Here is a 25592-nt window from a genome sequence, read left to right as displayed (position 1 = left end):
GTTATATCTAGTCCACAGACCCATCCTCCAGTTGGGTACTGTTTTCCCATTTAAATTAGAGAAGACACAGGCTGAGGGAATAAGTGACTTGTCCAAGGTCACACAGCCAGTAAGTTGCTGGGACAGGATGTGGACTCAAGTGCGAGACCTTTATACCCCCCACGCTGCCCACTTCCCGGGTCTTGCTCTATGTCAGCACCCAGACCCCCCTGGGCCTGTCTCCCTCCTTGGCCTCAGAGGCCTGCCCCGGCTTAAGCAGGGAAGCCCCCCTCGCCCAAGCTGACAGAGCCGGGGGCAGGAGTGAGTCAAGCCCACCATGCAACACGGAGGTACCTACTTGTCTGGTACTGGATGCCTAGCGCTGCCAAGCAGGCCACCAGTCCTGCCACCAGAAGTGCCACCAGCACCACCAGCCGCTTCTCCACCTGGGTCCGTGCAGCCCAGCACCTCTGGCCACTCCGGGGGCTGTGGAAGTTCACCTGCAGGGATGGAGGCAGGAGGGGCGGGGAAGACGTGAGCCCCGGGCCCCGCTTCCCTTGGAGGAAGGGGCTCCGCAGCAGGCCCAGGCCCTGGGGAGGCATCAGGGCTGCCTCCTTCTCAGGGGTGGTCTGGTTCCCACAGATTCAGCCCTAATCCAGGAAAGGAACAGCCACCCTGCTCAGCTGCTCGGATCTGCTCCCAAACATCAGACAGTCAAGCAGCTCAGCCCCGACAGGCTTGTTTTTTGTGTCACTCGATATGAGTGGAAGGAAAAAACTACAGCTTTTCCCTGTTTCTCCAGTGAGGAGTTCAAAAAAGAACAGGATGTTTGGACTTGCAGGCATCCAGTGAGTACCCAGCTGGGCTCTCTGCAGAGCCCCCACATCAGCGGGGTCAGGGACAAGGGTGACACAGCCATGGCTCACACTTCCCAGAAGCACAGACATCCTTAGCTCATTAAACCCTCATAATCCCACGCAAAAACACATGAGCCACCTCGTTATTTTTCTTTTTACAAGTGAGGAAACTGAGGTCCAGAGGTGAGACCCTGGCTTCTCACCACCCAGCTGAATGGGGACATCAGGGATTGGAACCTAAAGCTGTTGATGCCTGAGCCCATGAGTGGATCAAAGGTGGGTCCTGGGAGATGTTGGCAGAGATGCAAGGAGAAATAGCTTCATTCAGGTCCTGAAAGGGAGGAAAAATCCCTCCAGCCTAACAGTCTAGCTAAACAGGAAGGGAGGCACAATGAGAGGAAGTGCAGGGTGTGGCAGGGCCCTCCCTGCCCGAGGAGGGACACACCAGCCAGCAGCAATGGGGGCCGACAGCCCAGGCCTCTCACACCCAAGGCAGCTTGGGGTTCTCCTCTGTTCCAAGAGGTGCTTCCTGCAAAACCCACGGCCACAGGACAGGAAGGGTCTCCTGAAGGTGGGGTGACATGCGTTCAGTGACACTGTATCATGTGGTAACAGCTGAGCACCAATTCAGGGCCATGCTGGAAATACACAGCCCAGCAGGGAGGCAGATAAAGAAACAGACTGGGGTGGGCAGGGGTTCAATCAGGGAAGGCTTCCTGGAAGGGGTGATGTCTGGCCTGAGTCAGTCAGAATAAGTAGGAGCTGGCCAGATAAGAGGGAATGGAAGTGGAGAGGAGAGGGGGGCCTAGATCCTAAGGGGCACAGAATGCCAGGTTAAGAGCCTGGACTTCCTCTTGAGGACTGGAGTGACATGATTAGATTTACCCTTTGGGAAGGGCAGGGTGGAGGGAGCAAGGCTTGCCAGGAAGAAGGGGAGCTGTCAGGGAAGATGAGGAGACTCAGACTCTGACCTGCAACAGCCCCACCAACAGCCTGAGGAGTGCCCCTGGTGCCGGGTCAGAGCCCTGAGGGAGTCCCACCCTGGCACTTGGGGATCTGAAGTGGGTCACTTGAGGGAAGGGTACTGAGAAGCCACGTGGCCATGGTTAGGTATTTACTGGGCAGGAAATGACTGGGAATTGCTGCACCAGAGATGGAGGAACACAAACATTTTCTGTGGAAAAAAAAAATTGGGTTCCAAAACTGAGAAAAGGGGCCGGGCGCAGGGGCTCATGCCTGTAGTCCCAACAGTTTGGGAGTCCGAGGTGGGAGGATCACCTGAGGTCAGGAGTTCAAGACCAGCCTGGCCAACATAGAGAAACCCCATCTCTACTAAAAAACAAAAATTAGCCGGGAGTGGTGACAGGTGCCTGTAATCCCAGCTACTCGGGAGGCTGAGGCAGGAGAATCGCTTGAACCTGGGAGGCGGAGGTTGCAGTGAGCCGAGATTGCGCCACTGCACTCCAGCCTGGGCGACAGAGCGAGACTCCGTCTCGGAAAACAAAACAAAACAAAACAAAACTGAGCAAAGGATCTTGGGGCTTAGAGACACTTCCTTGGAGGCCCAGGAGGCTCAGACACTGAAGCAGCTGGGTCAGGCAGTGGGAGGGATGCTGCCTGCTCAAATCGCTCAAGAATCTCTTCTGAAAAAGTGAGCAATGAAAGTTTCAGACCATGCTACCCTCATGAATTAAAACTTCAGGCTGTGAGGGCCTGGTGCAGAGAGAGACAGCCTGGTATGATGCTAACACGTACACTGTACTCAAATGTTTATAAAGTGCTTTTTCAGAGTAATCAGTTATCTCACACACTTTACCTTGGCTTCTGGTACTCAGAGGGGTCCCAAGGACTTGAAGCAGGCACTGCCTTGCCTAGGGACACTGACGTATGTGTCCTGCTGCCCCTGAACTTGTTTTATCCTTCCTCCTTTAGGCCTCTCATGCCCCCATTATCGTGGTTCAGCTCACAGGGCACAAGGAGGCTGTGAGACAGTGTTTTGTTTTGTTTTGTTTTTTTGAGACGGAGTCTTCCTCCGTCACCCAGGCTGGAGTGCAATGGCACGATCTCGGCTTACCGCAACCTCTGCCTCCCGGGTTCAAGCGATTCTCCTGCCTCAGCCTCCTGAGTAGCTGAGATTACAGGCACGTGCTACCACGCCCAGCTAATTTTTGTATTTTTAGTAGAGACAGGGTTTCACCATGTTGGTCAGGCTGGTCTCGAACTCCTAACATCGTGATCCACCCGCCTCAGCCTCCCAAAGTGCTGGGATTACAGGCATGAGCGACTGCGCCGGGATGAGACCTTGGTTTAAGAGGTATCCATCAGCCAAGCATGGTGGCTCATGCCTATAATCTCAACACTTTGGGAGGCTGAGGCAGAAGGATGGCTTGAGCCCAGGAGTTCAAGACCAGCCTGGGCAACATAGTCAGACCCCATCTCTTAAAAATAAATTAAATTAAATTAGCTAGGCATGGTGGCATGCACCTATAGTCCCAGCTACTTGGGAGGCTGAGGTGGGAGGATTGCTTGAGCCCAGAAGGTCGAGGCTGCAGTGAGCCATGATTGTGCCCCTGCACTCTAGCCTGGGCAACAGAGGAAGACCCTTCTCAAAAAAGAAAAAAAGAGGCCAGGCGCAGTGGCTCACGACTGTAATCCCAGCACCTTGGGAGGGTGAGGTGGGCAGATCACCTGAGGTTGGGAGTTTGAGACCAGCCTGGCCAACATGGTGAAACCCCGTCTCTACTAAAAATAAAAAAATTAGCCGGGCATGGTGGCACATGCCTGTAATCCCAGCTACTGGGGAGGCTGAGGTGGAAGAATCACTTGAAACTGGGAGCTGGAGGCTGCAGTGAGCAGAGATCACGCCACTGCACTCCAGCCTGGGTGACAGAGTGAGACGCTGTCTTGAAAACAAAAAAAAAAAAAGAAAGAAAGAAAAAAAGAAAAGAGGTACCCCCGTGCCTGGTGCTAGCTCCAGGGAGCCAAAGGACACAGCCACTAGGCTTGGGATGCAGGAAAACCTCACCTTAAATGGACAGGGAAATGTCGTGGTGTGGGCGACAAGGAGACAGCTAAGAGCAAGGAGCAAAGCCATCTGCGGAGAGAAGGGAGAGAAGAAAGGACCAGAAGGGGGGAGATGAAAGAAACAGAGGGAGAGGAAAGGGAAAAAAGAATAATGGCAGCAAATAAACACTTGAGTGCTAAGTGCCTGGGATCATATTAATTCTATTTTGATGGTGCAATTCTATCTTCATAACCTTCTTTTTTTTTTTTTTTTTTTTTGAGACCGAGTCTCGCTCTTGACATGCCCAGGCTGGAGTGCAGTGCCGCCATCTCGGCTCATTGCAACCTTGGCCTCCCAGGTTCAAGAGATTCTCCTGCCTCAGCCTCCCGAGTAGCTGGGACTACAGGCACATGCCACCACACCTGGCTAATTTTTTGTATTTTTAGTAGAGATGGGGTTTCACCATGTTAGCCAGGATGGTCTCAATCAATCTCCTGACCTCGTGATCCGCCCGCCTTGGCCTCCCAAAATGCTGGAATTACAGGCGTGAGCCACAGCACCTGGCCCATAACATTCCTTTTTAAAATTTTTTTTAATTAATTTTTTTTTTTTTTGAGATGGAGTCTCACTGTGTCGCCCAGGCTGGAGTGCAGTGGGGAGGTCTCTGTTCACTGCAACCTCTGTCTCCCGAGTTCAAGCAATTCTCCTGCCTCAGCCTCCCGAGTAGCTGGGATTACAGGTGTCCGCCACCACGCCTGGCTAATTTTTGTATTTTCAGTAGAGACAGGGTTTCACCATGTTGGCCAGTCTGGTCTCAAACTCCTGACCTCAGGTGATCTGCCCGCCTCAGCTTCCCAAAATGCTGGGATTACAGGTGTGAGCCACTGCACCCAGCCTATCTTCACAACATTCCTAAGAGTAGGTATTAGTGTTAGCTCCAGAAGAAACACAGGAAGTCGGGGCATGAAGGCAAACAAAGAGGAGAGAGAACAGTGAGGCAACCCATGTCTCCAGGACTGGCAGCCGCAGACCTACCACAGGAAGTGGAGCTGACCCTCACTGTTTGATGCAAAGTGCTGAATCTAAACAGATGGTGTTCACTGCAAAATTAAATTAAAATTAAGCCAGAATTGAATTAAAAATTCATAGTTCCAGGCAAGAATAGCAAATGGAGTTTGAAAATGGGGTTTTTAACCTTTGTCTTATTCTTTGCTTGACTTGTACTATCAGCTATGGGCCTCATGGTTTCTGGATAAGCCTTGTCTCTAAAGGCAGAATGAATCCAGATGCCTCTCCCTGGGGCAGAAGAAGTCACCTAGAGGTACTAGGCCAGGATCAGGAGGCCTCTCCAGGGCAGGGTGGCCAATTCCTGGGGGCAATGGAAAGGGCTGGGCCATGAGTCAGGGCACCGATCTGCTTCCAATGGCCGCTGGCCTCGGCTGAGTCTCTTTTCTTTGCATCCCTGTCACACCTGCCCAGCCTCCTTCATGGGACTGTGGAGGGGATCCGTGACATGAGGTCACAGCGGGGGGAGATGTGACTGGTTTCTTAGTTTTCTTTTGGAAATGAGGTCCTGTTAAGCACGGGAGACTGGCCTGAGCAGCTTGGAGGGTAGGATGATTGGTGGCAGGCAGCCCGGTCCATCTCAGGAGAGGGCACTATGAAATGGCCATCCGCTAAGAGGCAGCGCTGACGCCTGGAAGACGCAGAATCACTGCAGATGCTCAGCTCGCTGGTGGGCTTAATTTCCTACTTATTGTTGTGGGAGGCAGAAAGAGAATGAGAGGGAGGGGGTGCCCTCAAAAGAGAGAGGTGGAGAACGAGACAAAGAAATGAGAGAGCTAGAGTAAGGGAAAAAGAGCAGCGGTGTCCAGCCAGGAGTTCCCAGGGTTTCCTCTGCCAAGGGAACAAAGCCCTAATCCGGGACACATATTTGGTTACAGAAGTGAGTGCTTGGCTCACCTAGGCTTACAGCAAGAACAAGTTCTGCAGGTGAGGACGGGGCCTGCTGCCTGGGGCCCAGGAGACAAGCCAGGAGGAGAAAGCGTGGGGAGCCAGGTGAAGCCAGGTTTTCAGAGTCAGGTCGGAAGGTAAGGCAGAACCCAGCAACCTGGGCTGCACGAAGCAGCAATGGGAGTGGTCTGGCCAAGGGTCTGGCAGGGATCCCACTCCTCTGCAGCCAGAAGCCCAGCCACCCGGGAGTGCTGGCAGGGGCACCAGGCTCCCTGGAGTAAGCCTTTGAGAGCAAGTCGACTGTGACAGCCCAGTCTGCGAGGAACCCTGCCTCCGGAAGTTCCCCAAGTCAGTTTGGGGAAGTTTCTTCCAGTAAAGTTTCCATGAGGTGGCCTTCTGGCTGAGGCACTGGGGTCAGTCCAGAGCAAAATTCTCAAGTCCTTGTGTCCTCTTGTCTCCGCCTGAGCCTCGTCTGCCACCCCACGCAGATGCCTGACTTTAAACGACTGGTAACAGCTTAAAATATGATCCGTTGTAGGGGAGGGCACTCCTCACATCTTAGCAAGAATCAAAGGCTAATATTTACAAGTACTTTCCAGCTTTCATCGCTTCCCAGAAGGAACACCCAGCTCCCCACAGCATGGGAGAAAGATGGTAACCCTGAGAAGTCAAATATCCCACTGTGTGTTGCTGGGCAGTCTCTGGGCCTCAGTCTCCCATCTCTAAAATGAGGAGGCTGATTGAGGTCCCAGGTGTGATTTCTCAGACTCTCGAACCTCAAGGCTATATAATAGGCAAACAGAGTTGATAACAACTCCAGGTAAACAGACATGTCTTTTTAAAGTATTGAGTGGGCTTGTCCCTGAAATCACCCTGGAAAGACAGCTTTGGCCAGGCATGACGGCTCATATCTGTAATCCCAGCACTTTGGGAGGCCAAGGTGAGAGGATCGCTTGAGCCCAGGAATTCAAGGCTGCAATGAGCCATGATCACGCCACTGCACTCCAGCCTGGGCAACAGAGCGAGACCCTGCCTCAAAAAAAAAAAAAAAAAAAAAGGCTGGGCACAGTGGCTCATGCCTGTAATCCCAGCACTTTGGGAGGCCGAGCCGGGTGGATCACCTGAGGTCGGGAGTTTGAGGCCAGGCAGGCCAACATGGTAAAACTCCGTCTCTACTAAAAATACAAAAATTAGTCACGCGTGGTGGCACACGCCTGTAATCCCAGCTACTGGGGAGGCTGAGGTGGGAGAATTGCTTGAACCCAGGAGGTGGAGGTTGCAGTGAGCCGAGATTGTGCCGTTGCACTCCAGCCTGGGCAACAAGCAAGACTCTGTCTCAAAAAAAAAAAAGAGAAGAGAAGAGAGCCCTGTGCAAGGTGGGAAAAAAATGAGAAAACTATAACTAAGAATTTAATATCTCACCTTTCTTTTTTTCTTAACAACAAAAAAAGATTTTTAGAAGTAACTGAATGAATTTCAAAGGTTTTGGTAGACATGGCCATCTGCTCCTCAGTTCAGGCTGCAGGTGTAACTTCAGCTATTTCCCTTCCTGCCACTGAAATGGTATATATTCAGGTGTGGGAAGATCAGGCAGCTGGCTTTGGCAGAGCAGAGGCTTCAGAGAAAAAGCTAGCATATTTAGACGTATATTATTATATCATGTCACCCACAGTGAGTTTCCGTAATAATCCTCATAACAACCAAATCCATTTTCTAAGCATTATCCAAAATGCTTTCCCTCATACTGTCCCATTTGAGCCTTTGCAACAGCTCTGAGAGGTGGGCTAATAATATTAACCCCATTTTACAAAGAAAGCTGTGGAAGTGAGTCGCTTTCAGGTCTCACAGCCCAGGAGAGACAGAGCTGGGGCTCCAAGTTAGAGCCAGCTTGTTTGAATTCTGTGCTTGGTTCAGAGTGACTCACTTTAGTAGACTGCAAGTAATCTGTGCCTAAAATATGGGATAAAGAAAAAGAAAAGGTTAGGCACGGTGGCTGTAATCCCAGACCTTTGGGAGGCTGAGGCAGGAGGATCACTTGAGGCCAAGAGTTCGAGACCAGCCTGGGCAACATGGCAAAACCCCATCTCTACTAAAAATACAAAAAATTAGCCAGCATGGTGGCACCTGCCTGTAGTTCCAGCTATTTGGGAGGCTGAGGTGAGAGAATCACAGGTCAAGGCTGCTAGTAAGCCCAGATTGTGCCACTGCACTCTAGCCTGGGCAACAGAGTGAGACCTTGTCTCAAAAAAAATAAAAAAAGAAAGAAAAAGAAAAACCCTTTCAGGTGAGGTACAGGTAGAATTTTGCTCTGGTTAAATTCAACACTGGCCAGCAGGTCCAATAATAAAAAATAAATAAATGTGGCAAGTAATAAAGTAACAAATGTGTCAAGTTTGGCTGAAAAATAGAAGTTTTCATTTATTAGTTATTGGTGTTGATCACCTGGGACTTCTTAAAACGAATGGACTTCAAAATCTTGAAAAATCAAATAGCTTATTTTTTAGCTGTCCATCAAGAGAAAGGATTTGGGATGAAGGGTCTATTTTAAAAAGTCTAAAATTGAGAGCGCAGGCTGGATGTGGTGGCTTATGCCTGCAATCCCAGCACTTTGGGAGGCCGAGGCAGGCAGATCACCTGAGGGCAGGAGTTCGAGACCAGCCTGGCCAACATGGCAAAACCTCGTCTCTACTGAAAATACAAATATTAGCCGAGCGTGGTGACGTGGGCCTGTAATCCCAGCTACTCCGGAGGCTGAGGCAGGAGAATTGCTTGAACCTGGGAGGCGGAGGTTGCAGTGAGCTGAGATCGTGCCACTGCACTCCAGCCTCTACAACAGAGAGAGACTCTGTCTCAAAATAAATAAATAAATATAAATAAATAAAGTTGAGAGAGAAGTTGTATTGCTAGCAACCGGCCCAAAGGAAATAATCTGAAAAGCTAAAAATGGGTCACCCATAGAGTGACAGCAATTGAGCCTAAGTGTCCAACTGCAGTGGATTGAATAAATATATTTTTATAAGTTGGTACCATGAGGTGTTATGATTTTTAATGGCTGCATGTTTCGGAAGTTTCTGACAATGTAGAAGATGCTGAATGAAAAATGCGGGATATAACATTGTGTATTTAGAGTGGGCTCAACTATGCTTAAAAATATATACACACAAGTGTGAAAAACTAGAAACCGTTATCTCCAAGTGGCAGGATTACTGCTCCGTTTTTAATTCCTTTTTATACTTGACTATCTTTTCTTCTCCCCCAAGTGAGCATATAAAGCTTTTACATTGTGGGAAAAAAAAAACCAATGATTGAAAACATTCAATTAATAGAATACTCTGCCTCATAAATGGAGATGAATGGGTTCTTGACTCAGAAAAGCAAGCACTGGCTAATTCATGTTCACTTTGGGGAAGTTGTGGCAGCGCCACACAAGCCAAGCTGGGTACCCACAAAAATGCCCCAAATCCTTGCGTAACCTCTTTGCCTTTTCCTGCAAGGAAAGTGGAAAATGTATCCATCTGGGGACAAGACACTAACTCCAACCATAGACGACAGCGATGTGACCCCAGGAATGTCTCTAACCTCTCTCCGTACCTCACCTTTATCATCAGTAACATGGCCACGCCAGCCCTTACTTCATGGGTCATAAAGCAATAATCCTAGCAGGCCGCATAGAATATGTACAGCATCCACTTTCTCTAACATCCATTTCACAGTGAGGCCGCCACCACTGAAAGAGATTAAGCCACTAGCCCAAGGTCATGAGTGGAGTAAGAATTCAAACCCAGGTCGCTGGCTTCAGAGACGGGCTCCTCCTGCCTGGCCTGGGGCCCTCCCCAGAGAAACGTGCTATTTCATCTGAAAAAGGCTATATCCCAAACAGGCTGCTGTGAGGATAACAGCAACACGGCATTATTACTTTGCTGTGAATTCTGAAATGCTTTTGTGTTGATATATTTAGACCCTTCTGTGGAAGATGAGACTGAAAAACATTGCTGATTAGATTCTGTTTTGGTTTGAGAAGGGAAAAGCACCTGCCCCAGAAATCTAATTTCCTGCCGGCTTCAGCCTCTTAAGAAGAGTCCACTGGAAAGAGGTTTGAGGCCGACAGGGTTTGACGTGTCGCTCTCGGATTTTTAGCTCTGTGACCGAAGGCCAGTGGTTGCCCCTCTCAGAGCCTCAGTTTCCACATCTGTAAGTGGGGACAGTAATCCCTCCAGCTCTCAGGGGTGTTCCTGAAGGTTAAGCAGGGGTACCACACATCCCAGTGGGTAGAGCCCTTGGGACCGTGAGTTTGGGTCCCCTGGGCCTATGTGATTCCTGGAGGAGGAACTCCATCAATGGTGTCTCCCTGCGCTGGGAGGGTTATTCCCGCTTCTAAGAGGGGTGTCTGAGTAGAGTGGGCCTGGCAACTAAGCGTCCATTCATCCTAAGCTCGCCTTTGGGAAGAGTTGTGTGCCAGTTCACCAAGTGGCCCCAAGATTCTCCCGAATACTTCCCTTGGTCTACCTGGCAGAAATCCTCCGGGAACTGGGGTGCCCCAGCTCCTCTTTCTACAGTGGCTTCTCAACAGCCAGATCACTGGGTCTCCTAGGGTGTCCGCACCCTACGTGCTAGGTTTCCAGCGGTTTCCAGCACCTTCCCACACACCTGGCTGGTTCCAAACCCCTCCAGCGCTGAGGTCTTGGCCACAACTGTCCCAGTGCAGCCCCCCAGGGAGGGGAGGGCAGAAAGCAGCCTTGCTCAATGTCCTGTCACAAGGCAGGGACGGGGGTGGGGCCCTCCCCAGGAGTGGGCAGATGAGATGCCCACAGGCGGAGATCCTGGGGAGGGGAGGAATTGGACTTCCTGAGTAGGCTGAAACGGGGCAGGGAGAGGGGGCAGAGGACAGGTTCCTGGCCCCAGGAAACTCAGGTATTGGGAGGGCAAGAGGAAGAGGGTGGTACTGCCTCCCGGATAAGGTGACCAACTTTTCCAGTTTGCCTCGGACTAGGGGAGTGGGTTCAAGGGATGCAGGGCTTTCCACGCTAAAACAGAAACAGCTGTAGACTCTGCCAGTAATGGGCCTGGGCAAGTCCCGAGACATTCACAAACTGTGCCTTCCGTGGAAAGGGAACTGGACCAGTTCGGGTCTCGGGGGGTGCTTTCAACTCTGCCACCTGGGCTGTGGCCCCAGAAGCAGGTGGCCGGGAGGATCTGGGGATGGCGGAGGCAGGTGAGGGGAGACTGGTGGACTCCGGCAGGCTTCTCCGCGCGGAGCTCCAGCTGCGGGGAGGCGCGGCCCCTCCCGGATGGCGGGACGGGGGAGGGGAAGGGAGGGGAAGAGGCGGGGTAGGTAGGTAGGGGGGCGCGGCAGCAGCAGCGCGCATGCCTGGGCCCGGGGCGCCTGGACGTCGGGAGGGAGCGGAGGGCGCCTACCTGCAGGCCGTTGGGGTACGCGTCGCCCTCGGAGAGCGAGTCCACCAGGTCCTCCTCGTCCAGCGTGGCCCGCTTGTAGGTCGACATCTGCAAGGCCAAATGCAGCACGGACTCCCTCAGCGCCTCCATGGCTCTCGCGCCAGAATGGGGAAGCGGCCCCGACCCTGGCGCCGCCGCCGCCGCCGCGCCCCGCCCCGCCCCGGCCTGGACACCCGAGACCGAGACCGGCCCACGGAGCGGCCCGCGCGGGGAGGGGTCCCGCCCGCCTCCCGCCCCCGCCCTCCGGGCCGCGCGCGCCTCACCCCCAGCGCCGACAGCAGGGCGGACACCGGGGGCGGCGGCCACACGCCCCGCATGCTGCGCTCCAGACGCCTGGTCCCGCTGCCCGGGTGGCCGGGATGGGATGGGCCGGGCCAGGCGTTGCACCACCTTCGCGGGCGGGGCCTGATCGGTTCGCCGGCGCCCGGTTCCCAACCTCCGGCCTCCCGGGGAGACCCCAAGACCCGAGAGGCCCGGGGGAGATGGGGACCCCTCCCTTCCCCGGAGGTCGGGAGAGGGGGCCCCCAAACTGAAGCCCCTAGCAGGCAGGAAAGGCCCTCAGTGACCCCTCCTTCGAGAAAATCTTAAGTCCCCCTTCAACAACGGGGTCCCCAGTGGCAGATAACAAAAGTATCAGGAAGGTGCCCTCGATTTGGCCCAGAGCAATCAAGACAGGTTCCCCCCAGCATCAGCCCTTAATGTGTCTAGGGGGTTAATGCTAGAAAGACCAGACAAAAAAGGTGGGGTAAAAAGGTAGGTGTCCCCTTTCAGTTCCCCTTTCTAGCTCAGAGGCCTTTAAGCCAGAGTTCGTGAATGAGTTTCAGAAAATTTCAGAGAACTCCCTGACACGGGATGAAAGGAGCTGTGTGTGTGCATTTAGATGGCTGCAGGGTGGTCCGGTGGTCACCCCCGTGCTCAAAGGTGTCGCCCTCCCTGCAACGCAAGAGAACCGTTGCTCCAGGGGGAGTCAGAAGCTAAGAAGGGGACCCTTCTTTCCCATCTTCCCCCTCAAGACTCAGAGCCTCAGCCAGGTGCCCCCCTCCCCGGCCCCTGAGCCCTCTCCTATAACCCTAGGCAGGGAAAGGGGGCTCTCTCGGATATGAGGTGTTCAGTTAGGGACTCAGCCCCAGCACTGTCCCAACCAAGAACCCCAGAGAGGTCTAACCCAGCGGATTTCCAAAGGACTCTCCCCTTCTAGCAAGGCGGGAATCCCTGCATTTATGCGTACTTTTCAACTTTGCAAAGTGCATTTCTGCTCATTCCAAATTTGATTCTCACAGTCACACATATGTGTGAATAAACAGGTTTAGAGGGGTGAGGGGCCTGACCGCACAGGGACAGTGAGGGCAGTGGCTCCTGATGGTCTCCTGGCTTCCACTCCTGCCCTCTGACAGCCCCCTCGGCAGCCAGGATGAGCCTTTAAAATGAAATCTGGCTGAGGCCAGGCGCCATGGCTCGCTCACGCCTGTAATCCCAACACTTTGGGAGGCCAAGTTGGGTGGATCACTTGAGGTCAGGAGTTCAAGACCAGCCTAGCCAACATGATGAAACCCCATCTCTACTAAAAATAACAAAAAATCAGCTGGGCCTGGTGGCATGCATCTGTAATCCCAGCTACTCAGGAGGCTGAGGCAGAAGAATTGCTTGAACTCAGGAGGTGGAGGTTGCAGTGAGCTGAGATTGTGCCACTGTACTCTAGCCTGGGTGACAGAGTGAGACTCCATCTCAAACAAACAAACCACAGAAATCTTGCTGGGTGCAGTGATTCACACCTGTAATCCCAGCACTTTGGGAGCCTGAGGCAGGAGGATCACTTGAGTCTAATTCTAGGCCAGCCTGGGCAACACAGACCCCATCTCTACAAAAAGAAAAAATATGTATATATATACATAAAATATATATATATACACATACTATATATACATAAAATATATATACATAAAATATATGTATACATAAAATATATATATACGTAAAATATATATATACATAAAAAAATATATTTTTTAATTAGCAGGACGTGGTGGTATGCACCTGTAGTCCCAGCTACTTGGGAGGCTGAGGTGGGAGAATCGCTTGAAGCCAGGAGGTGGCGGCTACCACGAGCTGTGATTGCACCACTGCACTCCAGCCTGGATGACACAATAAGATCTTGTCTGAGTAAATAAATAAAATAAAAATAAAATTCTGATATTACCACTCCCTTGCTTAAAAACCCTCCACTGTCCCTGGAATGAAATCCAAACCCTTCACCAGGCCCCATGGTCCCTGCCCACTCTGGGCCCTCATCTTGTGCTGCCGGCGCCCCACCCCCACCCCCCAACCTCCTCACGCAACTCCTCAGTTTCTACAAGTTTCCCCTTCCCCCAAGACCTTTGTAGCTGCTGTTGTCTCTATCTGGAACATTTTTTCCTCCTCTCTACTCCTCCCGTGGTCAGCTCCAACTTCAGATCTCAGCCTACCAGCTCCTCAAATGTCCCAGGAACCCTAAGTAGTCCCCCAAATTCTCTGTTACAGCATCCTGTTTGTTTTCCTTTACAGTACTTGTTGCAGACTGTTTTGTTTCCATGTCTTTATCATCACTCTCTCTGTCCCTCCCCAGAATCCACAGCTTTACTGGGGCTGGGACCTTGTCTGGCCTGTCCAACAGAGACTCTCCATCACCCGGCACAGAGTAGGTGCTCAACAAACGGTTGTTAAAATCAAAGGGGGGACAAGTAGAGGACAAGTGCCTTCAAGTTCTCAAGAATTCTCCTGCAACTAACTTCATAATGCCTACAGAAACAGGGAACACATCTAAAGGTCACAGGCCCTGGGGAGGCAGGGTGCATGGGAAGGCTCTGAATTCTGGAGACTTCTGCCTCACTCCCACCGGGTGGAGGAGTTTCCATTACCCATCCCAGAGAGAGAGGGGACTCTGAGGCTGCTTCACTTACTGCTGGGTTGCAGCTGGGCTTTTTCTAGAATAGGACACTTGGTTACACTACGTTACCAGGTGTCGACTGCCAGAGGAAAAGACTTTTGAAAAAGAAGTTCAGTTCACAGAACATCTCCCCTGGGCACCTGGGTGGTGTAAGGGATTCACCCGGGTGGTGTAAGGGATTTGTCAGTTCTTTTATACCCACTATCTCTTTTAAGCTTCTCACCCTTCCCTCAGAAGTGGGTATCACTGGTTCCTTTTACAGAGAATGAAACTGAGGCCCAGGGAAGTAACTCGCCCAGGTGCGGTTAAGCGATGGCTCCTCCTCCTTCTGTCTCATTTCAGAGATTTCCCCCTTCTGGCAAGCTCTCCTGACCCCCCTCCAGGGACCCCAGACAGCATTTGGTCCCTGGCTCTGTGTCCCCACACAGCCACCCTACCCCATGCTGCCTTTTACTGAGGCACACAGCATTTTAGACAGGAGAACCCTGATGGCAGAGGCTGGGTCTCGTGGGACCCTGTCGCCTTAAGGGCTTAATCTGGGGCTGGAGCCTCTACAGATGTTTGAGCAAAGGCGGGAGGCAAGGGAGGGAGGCCGGAAGCCACCCCAGGGACTCTGATGTCCACCCTGCGGCAGCCTGTCTGTGGACAGATGATGCAGGAAGCTCACGGAACTCCCAAGCAGAAATCAGCAGAGATGGAGCCTGGTTATTTTTCAGCACACAAAAGCCGAGGGCCCCTTCCTGAGATGCCTGCCTCAGCCCGGTAGTGAAACTGAACCCACCTCAGACGGGAAAGGCTTGGCGGGCTCTGCTTGGTGGGAAGTCCACAGTGAGTGACTGACATTTCAACAGCTGCCTGGGGCCCTTCGCCCAGGGCCTTCCATTCACTACCTCAATGGCTCCCCACACCCACCTAGAGCCTCAGCCTCACAAGTATCGCTTCCAGCTTACGGAGATGGGGAGGGGCCTGGATAGACCAAAAACCAACCATGCCACTTGACAAGTTCTCTCCTAACCCCACAGTGCCTCGTCCCTGAGATGAGAATCATCACCTCCGCTTTACAAATGAGATGACCAAGGGTCAGGGAGGAGAAAGGACCTCCCCACAGCCCTGAGTCACCTGCCTGGAGACTGAGGGAGCCATAATGCGAATCTTCCCCCTGCCAAACCCACCGACTCCATTACGCTGCCTCCAGAGAACCCGAGCCCCGCGGCGAGAAAGTGGCAGAGCTGGGCCTCGAACCTGGGTCCTGGACTCTTGGTCCTGTGCTCCTTGTGGAAGATGAACTGCTTCTTCAGGTGGGAACCTCACAGAGCCTGGGTGCCCTGGGCAGACTGAGGCTCTGGGCTGACAGGGCAGCCAGCATTTATCCTCCCTAATTGTCTCATTTGCGGTTGTGGGTGCCACGCCTGGGCCCGAGCACGTTGGGGAAGGTAAAGAACCTCCGCTTTGGTCTTCTCAGTTCCCTTCCTGGCACTGTGCAGCCGTGGAGGAGAAGTCTGGGTTGAATCTGGGTCTGGTGTTCAAGAGGAGGGCCTGGCAGAAACCAAGAGTGGAGGGGTGGAACCATGGCTCCCTGTGGACTGCCCCGTCCTCAGTCCCCGGTGCCCCAGCTGCACAGAGGAAGTGATGACAGCCAGATGAAGGTGCAACTGTGCCCAGCTCTGGAAACTCCACCCTTGGAAATCAAAGGCCTGGGGTGAGCAGAAACGAGAAATATAAACACGCACAGGTTTCTGGCGACAAAAGCCTCCTGGCCTGGTGGCACCTGGGCATGACCCCCTTTGCCCAGACGACATTAGTCACTCATATGGCTCTTGCGTTTGGTTGGCCAAAGGCGGGGGATCATTAAGGCATCTTGGGGTGATGAAGTGGAAAAGGGAAGCCCCACATGTGAAATTCTGAGGCCTGGGACTGAGCCATACCCTCCACAGCTGCTTTCACATTGTCTCTAAGCCTCAGCTCCTTAGAGACGCTGCCCTTTGTGGCCGAAGTCCCCATCAGTTACTACTTTTGGTGCCGGTAATTGGCTGGGATCTGTTAAATCTTTACATGTCATCTAAAATACACTCATATTATCTGGTAGCTAAACACTTATATTTAACAGATGCTGTAATGTAGCGGGTAAAAGCTCTGGATCTAAACCTCATTTCAGATCCCCAGTCTGAACTTCCCAACTGTGTGACCCTGAGCAAGAGACTTAGCCTCTCTGTGCCTCAGTATTCATCTGTCAAATGAGGATGATGATAATAATAGTACCTCCCTCATAGGACTCTGGTGACACTTAAATGAGTTAATATAGGTAAAGTGCTTGGCTGGGCATGGTGACTCATGCCTGCAATCCCAGCACTTTGGGAGACCCAGGCGGGAGGATTGCTTGAGGCCAGGAGTTCAAGACCAGCCTGGGAAACACAGCAAAACCCTGTCGCAAAAAAACAAAAACAAACCCAAGTAAGACAACTTTGGCCAAGGGGTAAGATATAAAGATATGGCTATCATTTCTAAAGATATGCCACTTGACATTTATTATTATTACATTATCCATTATATTTCCCAGTATTTTTCACCAGAGAAATTTCCGTGTGATTAACTTATTCTTAAATTTACTATGAAGTTCCTGAAAGTGTAAGCTGCTTCTTTACTTTTTAATAACAGGAATCAGTTTGTATCTCTTTTTTCTTTGGCTGCCAGGAAACTCATAGCCAAATCAGAAACTCGCCTTTAGGTTCAGTTTTTTCCTTGTCCACATTTTCCATTCTGTTTTCCGTGATTCTGATTTTCCATTTGGTATTGCGTGTCATTTTACTGAATCTGTTTTATTTATAACCTATCATGAATCCTTTGTGGAACAGAGTTAGAAACAACATTTATCAGGCAGTTAAGACAGACCTGAGCCCAAGCACAGGTTTGCTGGCTCATGTGACCTTGGACATGTTGTTTTTACCCTCAGGTCTCAGTTTCTTCATCCGTAAAAGGGCCGTTGTAAATACCGAGTAAGCTAGAACGTGAACTGCCTGGCATCCAGCAGCCCAGCCCTGCGTGAACCGCACCAGAGGGACATCCTGCGCAGGCCACCTCTTTCTGCTTGCTTCTCCTTGTCTTCCTCACCACCCCTCCCATTTGCTTCTGCCCTCATCCACATTTTCCAGTCTTGGCCTTTGTTCAGCCAACATTTGTTGTTACTCTAGCCCTGCTGTAAACTCAGTGAAAATAACAGATTGCCTAGGTGATGGAGGTTAATATCAACAGCAAGAAGTCAAATATGAGTTATTAATAGAAATCATGTACCCTTCGGCCCGGTGCTCATGCTTGTAATCCCAGAACTTTGGGAGGCGAGGAGGGCAGACTGCTTGAGCCCAGGAGTTTGCGACCAGCCTGGGTAACATAGTGGGACTTTGTCTCTACAAAAAATTTTTTAAAAAAATTAGCTAGGTGTGGTGGCATCCACCTGTGGCCCCACTACTTGGGAGGCTGAGGTGGAAGGATTGCTTGAGCCTAGAAGGTTGAGGCTACAGTGAGCTGAGATCACGCCACTGCACTCTAGCTTGGGTGACAGAGCAAGACCCTGTCTCAACTACAAAAAAAAGAGAGAGAAATAAAATAAAATAAAGTAAAACGAAACAAAACAGAGTCATTGACCTTGACATTGCCCAGTTCTCAAGACTCTTTTATACTCTTATTTGTGTTTTACAATCACCTTGTGGGATAAGTCCTGGGATCCCCATTTTACAGATGCAGAGATTGAGGCTCAGAGAAAGGAAGCAGCTTGCCAGAGCTGGAGCCCAAACCCAGATCTTCCTGGTTATCTTGGTGCCTCACCTCCTTTTTTTGTGCCTCCTACCCGGGGCCTGGCTCTCTAGGCTAACCTCCTTCAGAGGCTACGGGCCACCCATCTGGGATGTGGGAAATAGGGACAGATATAACTGCTGGGGCCTGGAGAGGGAGACTCCCCTTTGCACCACCAAGGGCTCAGATGGAACTGAGGGCCTGTGCAGGGGAAGGCAGCAGATGGGCAGGGGCTGGGGAGGCCGCAAGGTGAGACTCAGGGAGACACTCGAAGGCCAAGGGCACAGGGCAGAGGTAGGAGGTCAAGGTTGCTAACTGCCCCTTGGAGAAGGCAGCAGCCCTGCCAGCCTGTGAGCCAACCACTCTGGCGTGGCCCCGAGTCCCAGGGCTGGCCTCCCGTGAATGTGCTGGCAGCAGGAGACTTGCCTCCGCACACACAGCACTGGGAAGCACTCACTCACGTGGCCCAGTGTTGACTCAACTGCCAGAGGCCCTGGGGAGCACCGGGAATCTTACCTAGTGTTGCTGGCCCATTCTTCAGTGCCTGCTGTGGAGGCCACCCCATGCCCAAGCCCCAAACCTGGTCAGCAGCCTCTCACTCCTACCTGATACAGGCCACTGACCTGCCCACCGTGTCCACCTGCCTGGCAGCCTCCATCAATCATCTCTGGTCCTCTGTCCAGGCCCACTGGGTTCTGTCCCCTCGGCATGCCTTCCCCGGTGACTCCCGACCCCCTTGATCTCCTACTGTAGCTCCCTTTAGTCCTTCAGCTCCTGGCTAGCTCCTGGCAGAACTTTCTTTTTTCTTTTTTTTTTTTTTTTTGAGACACAGTCTCACTCTGTCACCCAGGCTGGAGTACAGTCGCTTAATCTTGGCTCACTATAACCTCTGCCTCCTGGGTTAAAGCGATTCAATTCTCCTGCCTCAGCCTCCCGAGTAGCTGGGACTACAGGCACCCGCCACCATGCCCGGCTAATTTTTGTATTTTTAGTAGAGACGGGATTTCACCACGCTGGCCAGGCTGGTCTCGAACTCCTGACTTCAGATGATCCACCCACCTCGGCCTCCCAAAGTGCTGGGATTACAGACGTGAGCCATGGCTCTTGTTGTTGTTTTTTTTTTAAGAGACTAGGTCTCGCTCTGTCACCCAGGCTGGAGTGCAGTGGTGTGATCATGGCTCACTGCAGCCTCTAAACTCATGGGATCAAGTGATGCTCTTGCCTCAGCTTCCTGAGTAGCTGGGACCACAGGTGGGTAGCACCATGCCTAGCTAATTTTAAACATTTTTTTGTAGAGACAAGGTCTCAATGTATTGCCCGGGCTGTTCTAACTCCTGGGCTCAAGCGATCCTCCGGCCTCAGCCTCCTAAAGTGATGGGATTACAGTCATGAGTCACCACGCTTGGCCTGGGCAGGAGTTTCTAAAGTGGGACTGCCTCACACATCGACTCCCTGGAGCTGGCAGGATGAAGCCCACGAACTTTGGCTTGCTAAACCCTCCCTCCCGGCTCCCTCAGGAGTTCGAGTCTGCCTTCTTTCTCCGGCTGGCTCCTCAGCTTAAAGCGCTTTCCTCCAGGCAGCTCTCTCGGGCTTCACAGTGACCCTTCCTCAGTGCTCCGCAGCAGCATGCTTCTGGCATCTCATCCCAACACAGTGACCGGCAGCTAAGTGCGGCTGTGTGGCCCTGACCAAGTCATTTCACTTCATTTTTATGCTTTGGCTTTCACATCTTTCCACGGATGTGAATGGAGATGATCATGGTGCCGACCCCAAAGGATCCTTACACGTCTTAAAAAAGTGAGCCACGGAAAGGCCTCAGCCCAGTGCCTAGCAGAGAAGCAGCACATGGGAGGGAAGGAACGACTAGAGAAGACCCGTGGTGTGCCAGGCACTAGACCTGGGGCTTGGTGGCACATGTCAGCTCCTTGCAAGTGTGAAACAACTGGAGTGCAACGAGCATCAGTAACTCGCCCTAAGTCACACATCTGGTAAACAGCAAAGCCGGGATTTGAACCCAGGTTTTCCCATGACATCGGATAAGATGGCAGTCACCACCTCCTTCTAACCCACCCTGCCTCACCTGCTGCATCCTTACGACTTCAGGTGTCACCTCCCAGCTGGGTTTAAGGGGCTGAGTTGTCCACTCTGATCTTCTCCAAGCACAAACTGCAAAGCAGACCAGAAAGCAGCTGGCCCTGACTCCAGGGCTACCCACAGATGCCCCTGCACCTCCTCATGCTCCTGTGCTCCTGTGTGATGTCCTGGGCTGTGCAGGATGACAAGGCTGGGGAAGTCCCAATCTGAAGAGACCAAGTGCTCCCTGACAATTTGCTGATCTAATCATGTACAACTTAAGACAAAGTTAACCCGTCTCATTGAATGATATGGTATAATGGTGATGACTGAGCTGCCCAGTAATTGTGCTCAACCAGGAAGCAGCTCATGGAGTCAGTTGTAATTAGTATTTGTGTTACACAGGTGAGTGGGTGGGTAAGGGCTGGGCAGAGGAAGGAGGAAGCGGGTGGGGCAGGAAGCTCTGGGGACTCCTTAGATCCATGAACCTGATGCCAGCCGACTCATGTGGTTGATCTTGTCTAACCTTCATGATGACCGCATGATGTACTGTTATCTCTCTTCTAAGGTGAGAAAACGGGCTCAGAGAAGTCCATTCACTAGTCCAAGGTCAGACAGCTAGAAAATGACAGAGCCAGGGTTCCCTCTTCAGCCCAGGCGATGTCTTGGACAGCAGAAGGAACAGGAATAGGGCTGGGAGGCTGGAGATCCACATCTGGGTCCCAGTTCTAACACTGCCTTACCCTGGGCCTCAGCAAGTAGCATCCCGCTTCAGGATACAAAGAGATAGTATGTCTGTCAGGTTGCAGGCGGCTGAGGGTGTGGACTTGGGAGCTAGGCTCCTTGGATTCTAATCCTTGGGCAAGCTACTTCACCATCTGAGCCTCAGTGTCCTCATCTAAATGGAGATGACAACAGTGTCTACCTCATAGGCTTGTGAAGATAAAATGAGTAACAAGACTTAGAACAATGCCTGAATATTACTGTCATTTATGGGGAAAAAATGAGCTTTGCTGTCCATTTTTCATCTGTAAAATGGGGAAGTAGTTGCTGGATCTGAACAGTGGTTTGCAAACAGATTTTTTTTTCGTCCCATAGAGTCCTTTATTTAAAAAACTAAACACGGCAACCCAAAATACAAAAGAGATGTAAGTGGAGCTGCCACTTAGGCACTCAATGAGCTCATATCCTGACCCTGAACCCAGCTCCCTCAGGGGTTCTAAGGAATGGAGTTTGAAAAATCACTCAACTGTCTCTGAGAACTGGTGGCTCTAAGCTCTGAGATCACGGGTCGGGTGGAAGCAGGAAACCATGGCATGGGCCGGGATGGTGCTCACCCACTGGAGGCAGCACATGGGGGCTGTGGGACGTGCACGGTTCCCTGCTGCTGGCCTGCTGGCTGCCACCATTCCAGCTGGGCAACTGTCTCCCCAAGAGGCGGCTGAGAAGCAGGGAGAAGAACACCAGGCTTGGAGTCAGGTGGGTGGCTCTGGGCAGGTCGTGTCCCTCTCTGGGGCCCATTTTCCTCACCTCTAAGAGGGGGATGGTAACACCGCACTCATCAGGTGTCCTAAGGACAAAATTGCATCACACACGTGAAAAGGCTTTGCAACAGAAAGACTGCCCCGAATGACTTTTTTTTTTTGAGACAGAGTCTTGCTCTGTTGTCCTAGCTGGAGTGCAGCAGTGCAAACTCAGCTCACTCCAACCTCCACCTCCTAGGCTCAAGCAATTCTCCTACCTCAGCCTCCCGAGTAGCTGGGACCACAGGTGTGTGCCACCACACCTGGCTAATTTTTTATATTTTTAGTAGAGATGAGGTTTTGCCATGTTGGCCAAGCTGGTCTCAAACTCCTGACCTCAAGTGATCTGCCTGCCTTGGCCTCCCAAAGTGCTTGGATTACAGGCGTGAGCCACCGTGCCCAGCCCTGAATTACTATTTTTGCTCCTTTCCGATAGATTTCTTTTTCTTCTTAAGAGCATAGACTCTGAAGCCAGACTACATAGGTTCAAGTCTCCACTCCAGCACCACTAGCTGATTGCTCAACATCCAGCTACTGAGCCTGTTTCCTAGGACTAAAATGAAAATATAAGGTGCTTTGCGTAGTGCCCGGTACACAGCAAGTGCTCCATTAAGTGTTTGCTGCTCTTGGGTTTGGTGGACAATAATGGCAAACTTGTTCCCTAGCACTCAGGTCCAGTGTAGACAAAGCTGAAGAGGGTGTGTCTCCTCCTGACCCTCTCAAAGTACACAGGTGAAAAGCAGGAGTGAGAATGTTTGGGTTCTGAGCTCACATACGGACCGAACTTCCCTAGGCTGGCTTGGGGCTGTGTCTGACTTCTGTTCTTAAAAAGCCAATTCATGCTGGGTACAGTGGCTCACACCTATAATCCTAGCAGTTTGGGAGGCTGAGGTGGGAGGATTGCTTTGAGCTCAGGAGAGAGCAGCCTGGGCAACAGGGCAAAACCCCATCTCTAAAAAAAAAGTACAAAAAATTAGCCAGGCATGGTGGCGTGGTGGCTCGCATCTGCGGTTCCAGCTACTTGAGAGGCTGAGGCAGGGGAATTACTTGAACCCAGGAGGTGGAGGTTGCAGTGAGCCGAGATCGCACCACTGTACTCCAGCCTGGGTGACGGAGTGAGACCCTGTCTCAAAAAAAAAAAAAAAAAAAAAAGGCCAATTCAACAGCCATCTCCTGCAAGTTCTGTGATGCCAGGCCCTCACCACAACCCTGTGTGGTAGGTAGCACTGTTTCCATTTCACAGATGAGGAGACTGAGGCTCAGAGAGGTGACATGGCCACCTTGAGGCCAGACCGCCCCTTCCAGGCCAGGCTCACTAGGCTCCCCTGATGTGGAGCTGCAGGAAAGCACGTGAGGCCCAAGTGCCGGCCCAAAACCGCATAGCATTCTAGCAGGCAGTGCATTCTCAGAGTGGGGAGACCCAGCGGGCATTAGGTCTTAGTCAGGAACCAACCTTGGCCCTAAAGGAACCAGCAGCGTAACAGGCTAAGTTCCCCACGTCCAGCCCCATGCCACCTCTTCCAGGAGGCCCTCTTTGACCAGTCCTGCCACCTCCCCCTCTTCTGGCCCAGGCCCCACACCAAGCCCCTTGCTGTGCACCAAGGTGGTGCTAAGCGCTCTACACACATCACTCTTTTTAATCCTGCCAACAACTTTCTGGCTCTGTGACCTGGGCAGTCCACCTGTCTGAGCCTCAACTTTCTCATTGGTGAAACGGTGATGATTACAGCTCGTATCTCAGAACTGGGTGTGAGGATCAAATTAGGAAAATCCAATAATAATGGCAAATACTTATTTGGCACTTACTGCATATCAGGCCCTGACTCAGTGACTTACAAGTAAGATAAGGGCCAGAGAGGATCTGGATGTGTCTGCTGGCCCCTTCCCGCCATGCCCCTTCTCAGGCTCCAGAAATGACCACAGACCCTTTTCCCAACCTCCTGCCCTGAGGAATGCACAGAACGCCAGAGTGGGAGCCAGAAGTCCTGGCATGAGTTCAAGCCGAGTGCTCCCTGGGCCTCAGTTTCCTCCCCTGGCCCGCCCTGCCCCCTCTGGAGGTGGAAGGTGATGATGGAAATGTAGCAGTGTTTTGCCTGGTGATGTTTATATTCCCCTCCCATACCTTCCCCAAATGACAGCCTTGTCCAGATGAATCACCGGGGGCAGGAATGCCCCAGCTGTTGGCTCCTGGGCAGCGGCAGCCTGCTGTGGCCCTGGGCCTGGGCTGGCCGATTTCTCTATCCTCATCTCCCGCTCTCCCCTGCCGCCCCCGCAGGCTCCTGCTATTTCTGCCCCCACTTGCCCAGTGCTTTCTATGCCTCTCATGGCTCCTCATCCACCAGGCTTCCATCTACCCAGCCCCAACACTGGCTGCTTTCCCAGAACTCCCTAAAACTGGGCTCCACCAACTGATAGCCAAGGTGCCCAGACAAGCAAAGTGCCCAAGCCAGGGCAATCCCAGCAGGGTGGGGCCGAGGTACTCTCTCCTCACCTGTTCAGGGAGGTGGTACCATGGTGGCTGTCAAAGCTCCACGCAAGTGGCATAACCATCCCCAGCGGCCTCACCCTCCACCCTTGCCCTCGAGGGGAACATTTGTAGTGGTGGGGAACACAGATTGTGGAGAAACAGTCAGAATTCAAATCCCGGCTCTCCCAAGCACTCACTCCGTAACCTTGGGCAAATCACTTAATCCCTCTCTATGGCTCAGCTTGCTCATCTGTAAAATGGATCTATTAATAAATTGTTACAAGGATTACATGACTTAATAATAGAGAGCACTTAGAACAGGACCTGAAACAAAGGAAGCACTCAGGAAATACCAGCTGTGATTATTACTAACATTCCAACTGGCCCAAAGCAGAACTCACAAACTGGCCATCTGGCCCACAGATGTGAATTATTTGGCCTACTGCCCTAGAAATTTTTTTTTTGTTGTTGTTGTTGTTGTTTTTTGAGACAGGGTCTCACTCTGTCGCTCAGGCTGGAATACAGGCTCACCATCTCATCTCGCTGCAACCTCCAACTCCTAGGCTCAAGCAATGCTCCTGCCTCAGCCTTCCAAGTAGCTGTGACTAGGAGGCATGCGCCATCATATCTGGCTAATTTTTTGTATTTTTAATAGAGATGGGGTTTTGCCATGTTGGCCAGGCTGGTCTCGAACTCCTGACCTCAGGTGATCTGCTTGCCTCAACCTCCCAAAGTGTTGGGATTACAGGCGTGAGTCACCGTGCCTGGCTTAGAAGTTTTTGAAATGTAACATTTTGGGGATATTATTTTTAAAAAATGAATAGTTTCCATTTTCCTTTAAAAAAAAAAAAAAAAAAAAAAGGCCGGGCGCAGTGGCTCATGCCTGTAATCCCAGCACTCTGGGAGGCCGAGGCAGGCAGATCACGAGGGAGACCATCCTGGCCAATACAGTGAAACCCTGTCTCTACTAAAAAATACAAAAAATTAGCCTGGTGTGGTGGCGGGTGCCTGTAGTCCCAGCTATTTGGGAGGCTGAGGCAGGAGAATGGCATGAACCTGGGAGGCGGAGCTTGCAGTGAGCTGAGATGGCGCCACTGCACTCCAGCCTGGGCGACCGAGCAAGACTCCTTCTCAAAAAAAAAAAAAAAAAAAAAAAATAGATACGGCAATGCTGGGACCATATTCTCCACGTGGTGGCTGGGGCTGAGGAGTGGCCACCTCCTCTGGACAGGCCACGAGTCCCTGGGGTTCCACAGCCCACCCCAACCCCTTATCTCCTCCTCACTGTGGCCCCAGGGTGAGCTGCCAATTTTCATCATGTCAATGTTGTTTCTTACTTTTAAAAAAGAGAGAAATATTTATCATATCCTTGTCTTGGTCAACAGTGAAATGATTTACATGCAGCTTCAAAACAAGAAAACTAAACCATATGGCGACAGACATCAGAACAGCAGCCACCTCCAAGGATGAGACTTACTGGAAGGGCGCATGAGGGAATGTTCTGGGGAATGGGAATGTCCTGGAAATACCCTTTATCTTGATTCTGTGGTTACACAGGTGTCTACATTTGTCA

The 25592-nt window shown here is 51.8% G+C and overlaps 1 protein-coding gene across 4 annotated transcripts in view; it reads right to left on the bottom strand.

Annotated features, from left to right (window-relative positions):
• The window catches only part of ECE1 (endothelin converting enzyme 1), a 128598-nt gene that overhangs the window by 62378 nt on the left and 40628 nt on the right, over positions 1-25592 (bottom strand). For 2 of the 4 annotated variants that reach the window (XM_024250728.3, XM_063719627.1), the window contains exons 1-3: positions 11511-13059; positions 11209-11295; positions 338-479 (exon numbers count right to left, since the gene is read on the bottom strand). In XM_024250728.3, coding sequence (XP_024106496.1) covers positions 338-479; positions 11209-11295; positions 11511-11564 — 283 coding nt within the window. In that variant the 5' untranslated portion in view covers positions 11565-13059. Of the gene's footprint in view, positions 1-337; positions 480-11208; positions 11296-11510; positions 13060-25592 lie in introns of those variants that run through there. The other 2 variants (XM_024250734.3, XM_063719634.1) reach the window with 1 other exon arrangement.

The sequence above is a fragment of the Pongo abelii genome, chromosome 1 (genome assembly GCF_028885655.2).
Source record: "Pongo abelii isolate AG06213 chromosome 1, NHGRI_mPonAbe1-v2.0_pri, whole genome shotgun sequence".
Classification (NCBI taxonomy): Eukaryota; Metazoa; Chordata; class Mammalia; order Primates; family Hominidae; genus Pongo; species Pongo abelii.
This window is presented reverse-complemented; position numbering and strand designations above follow the sequence as displayed.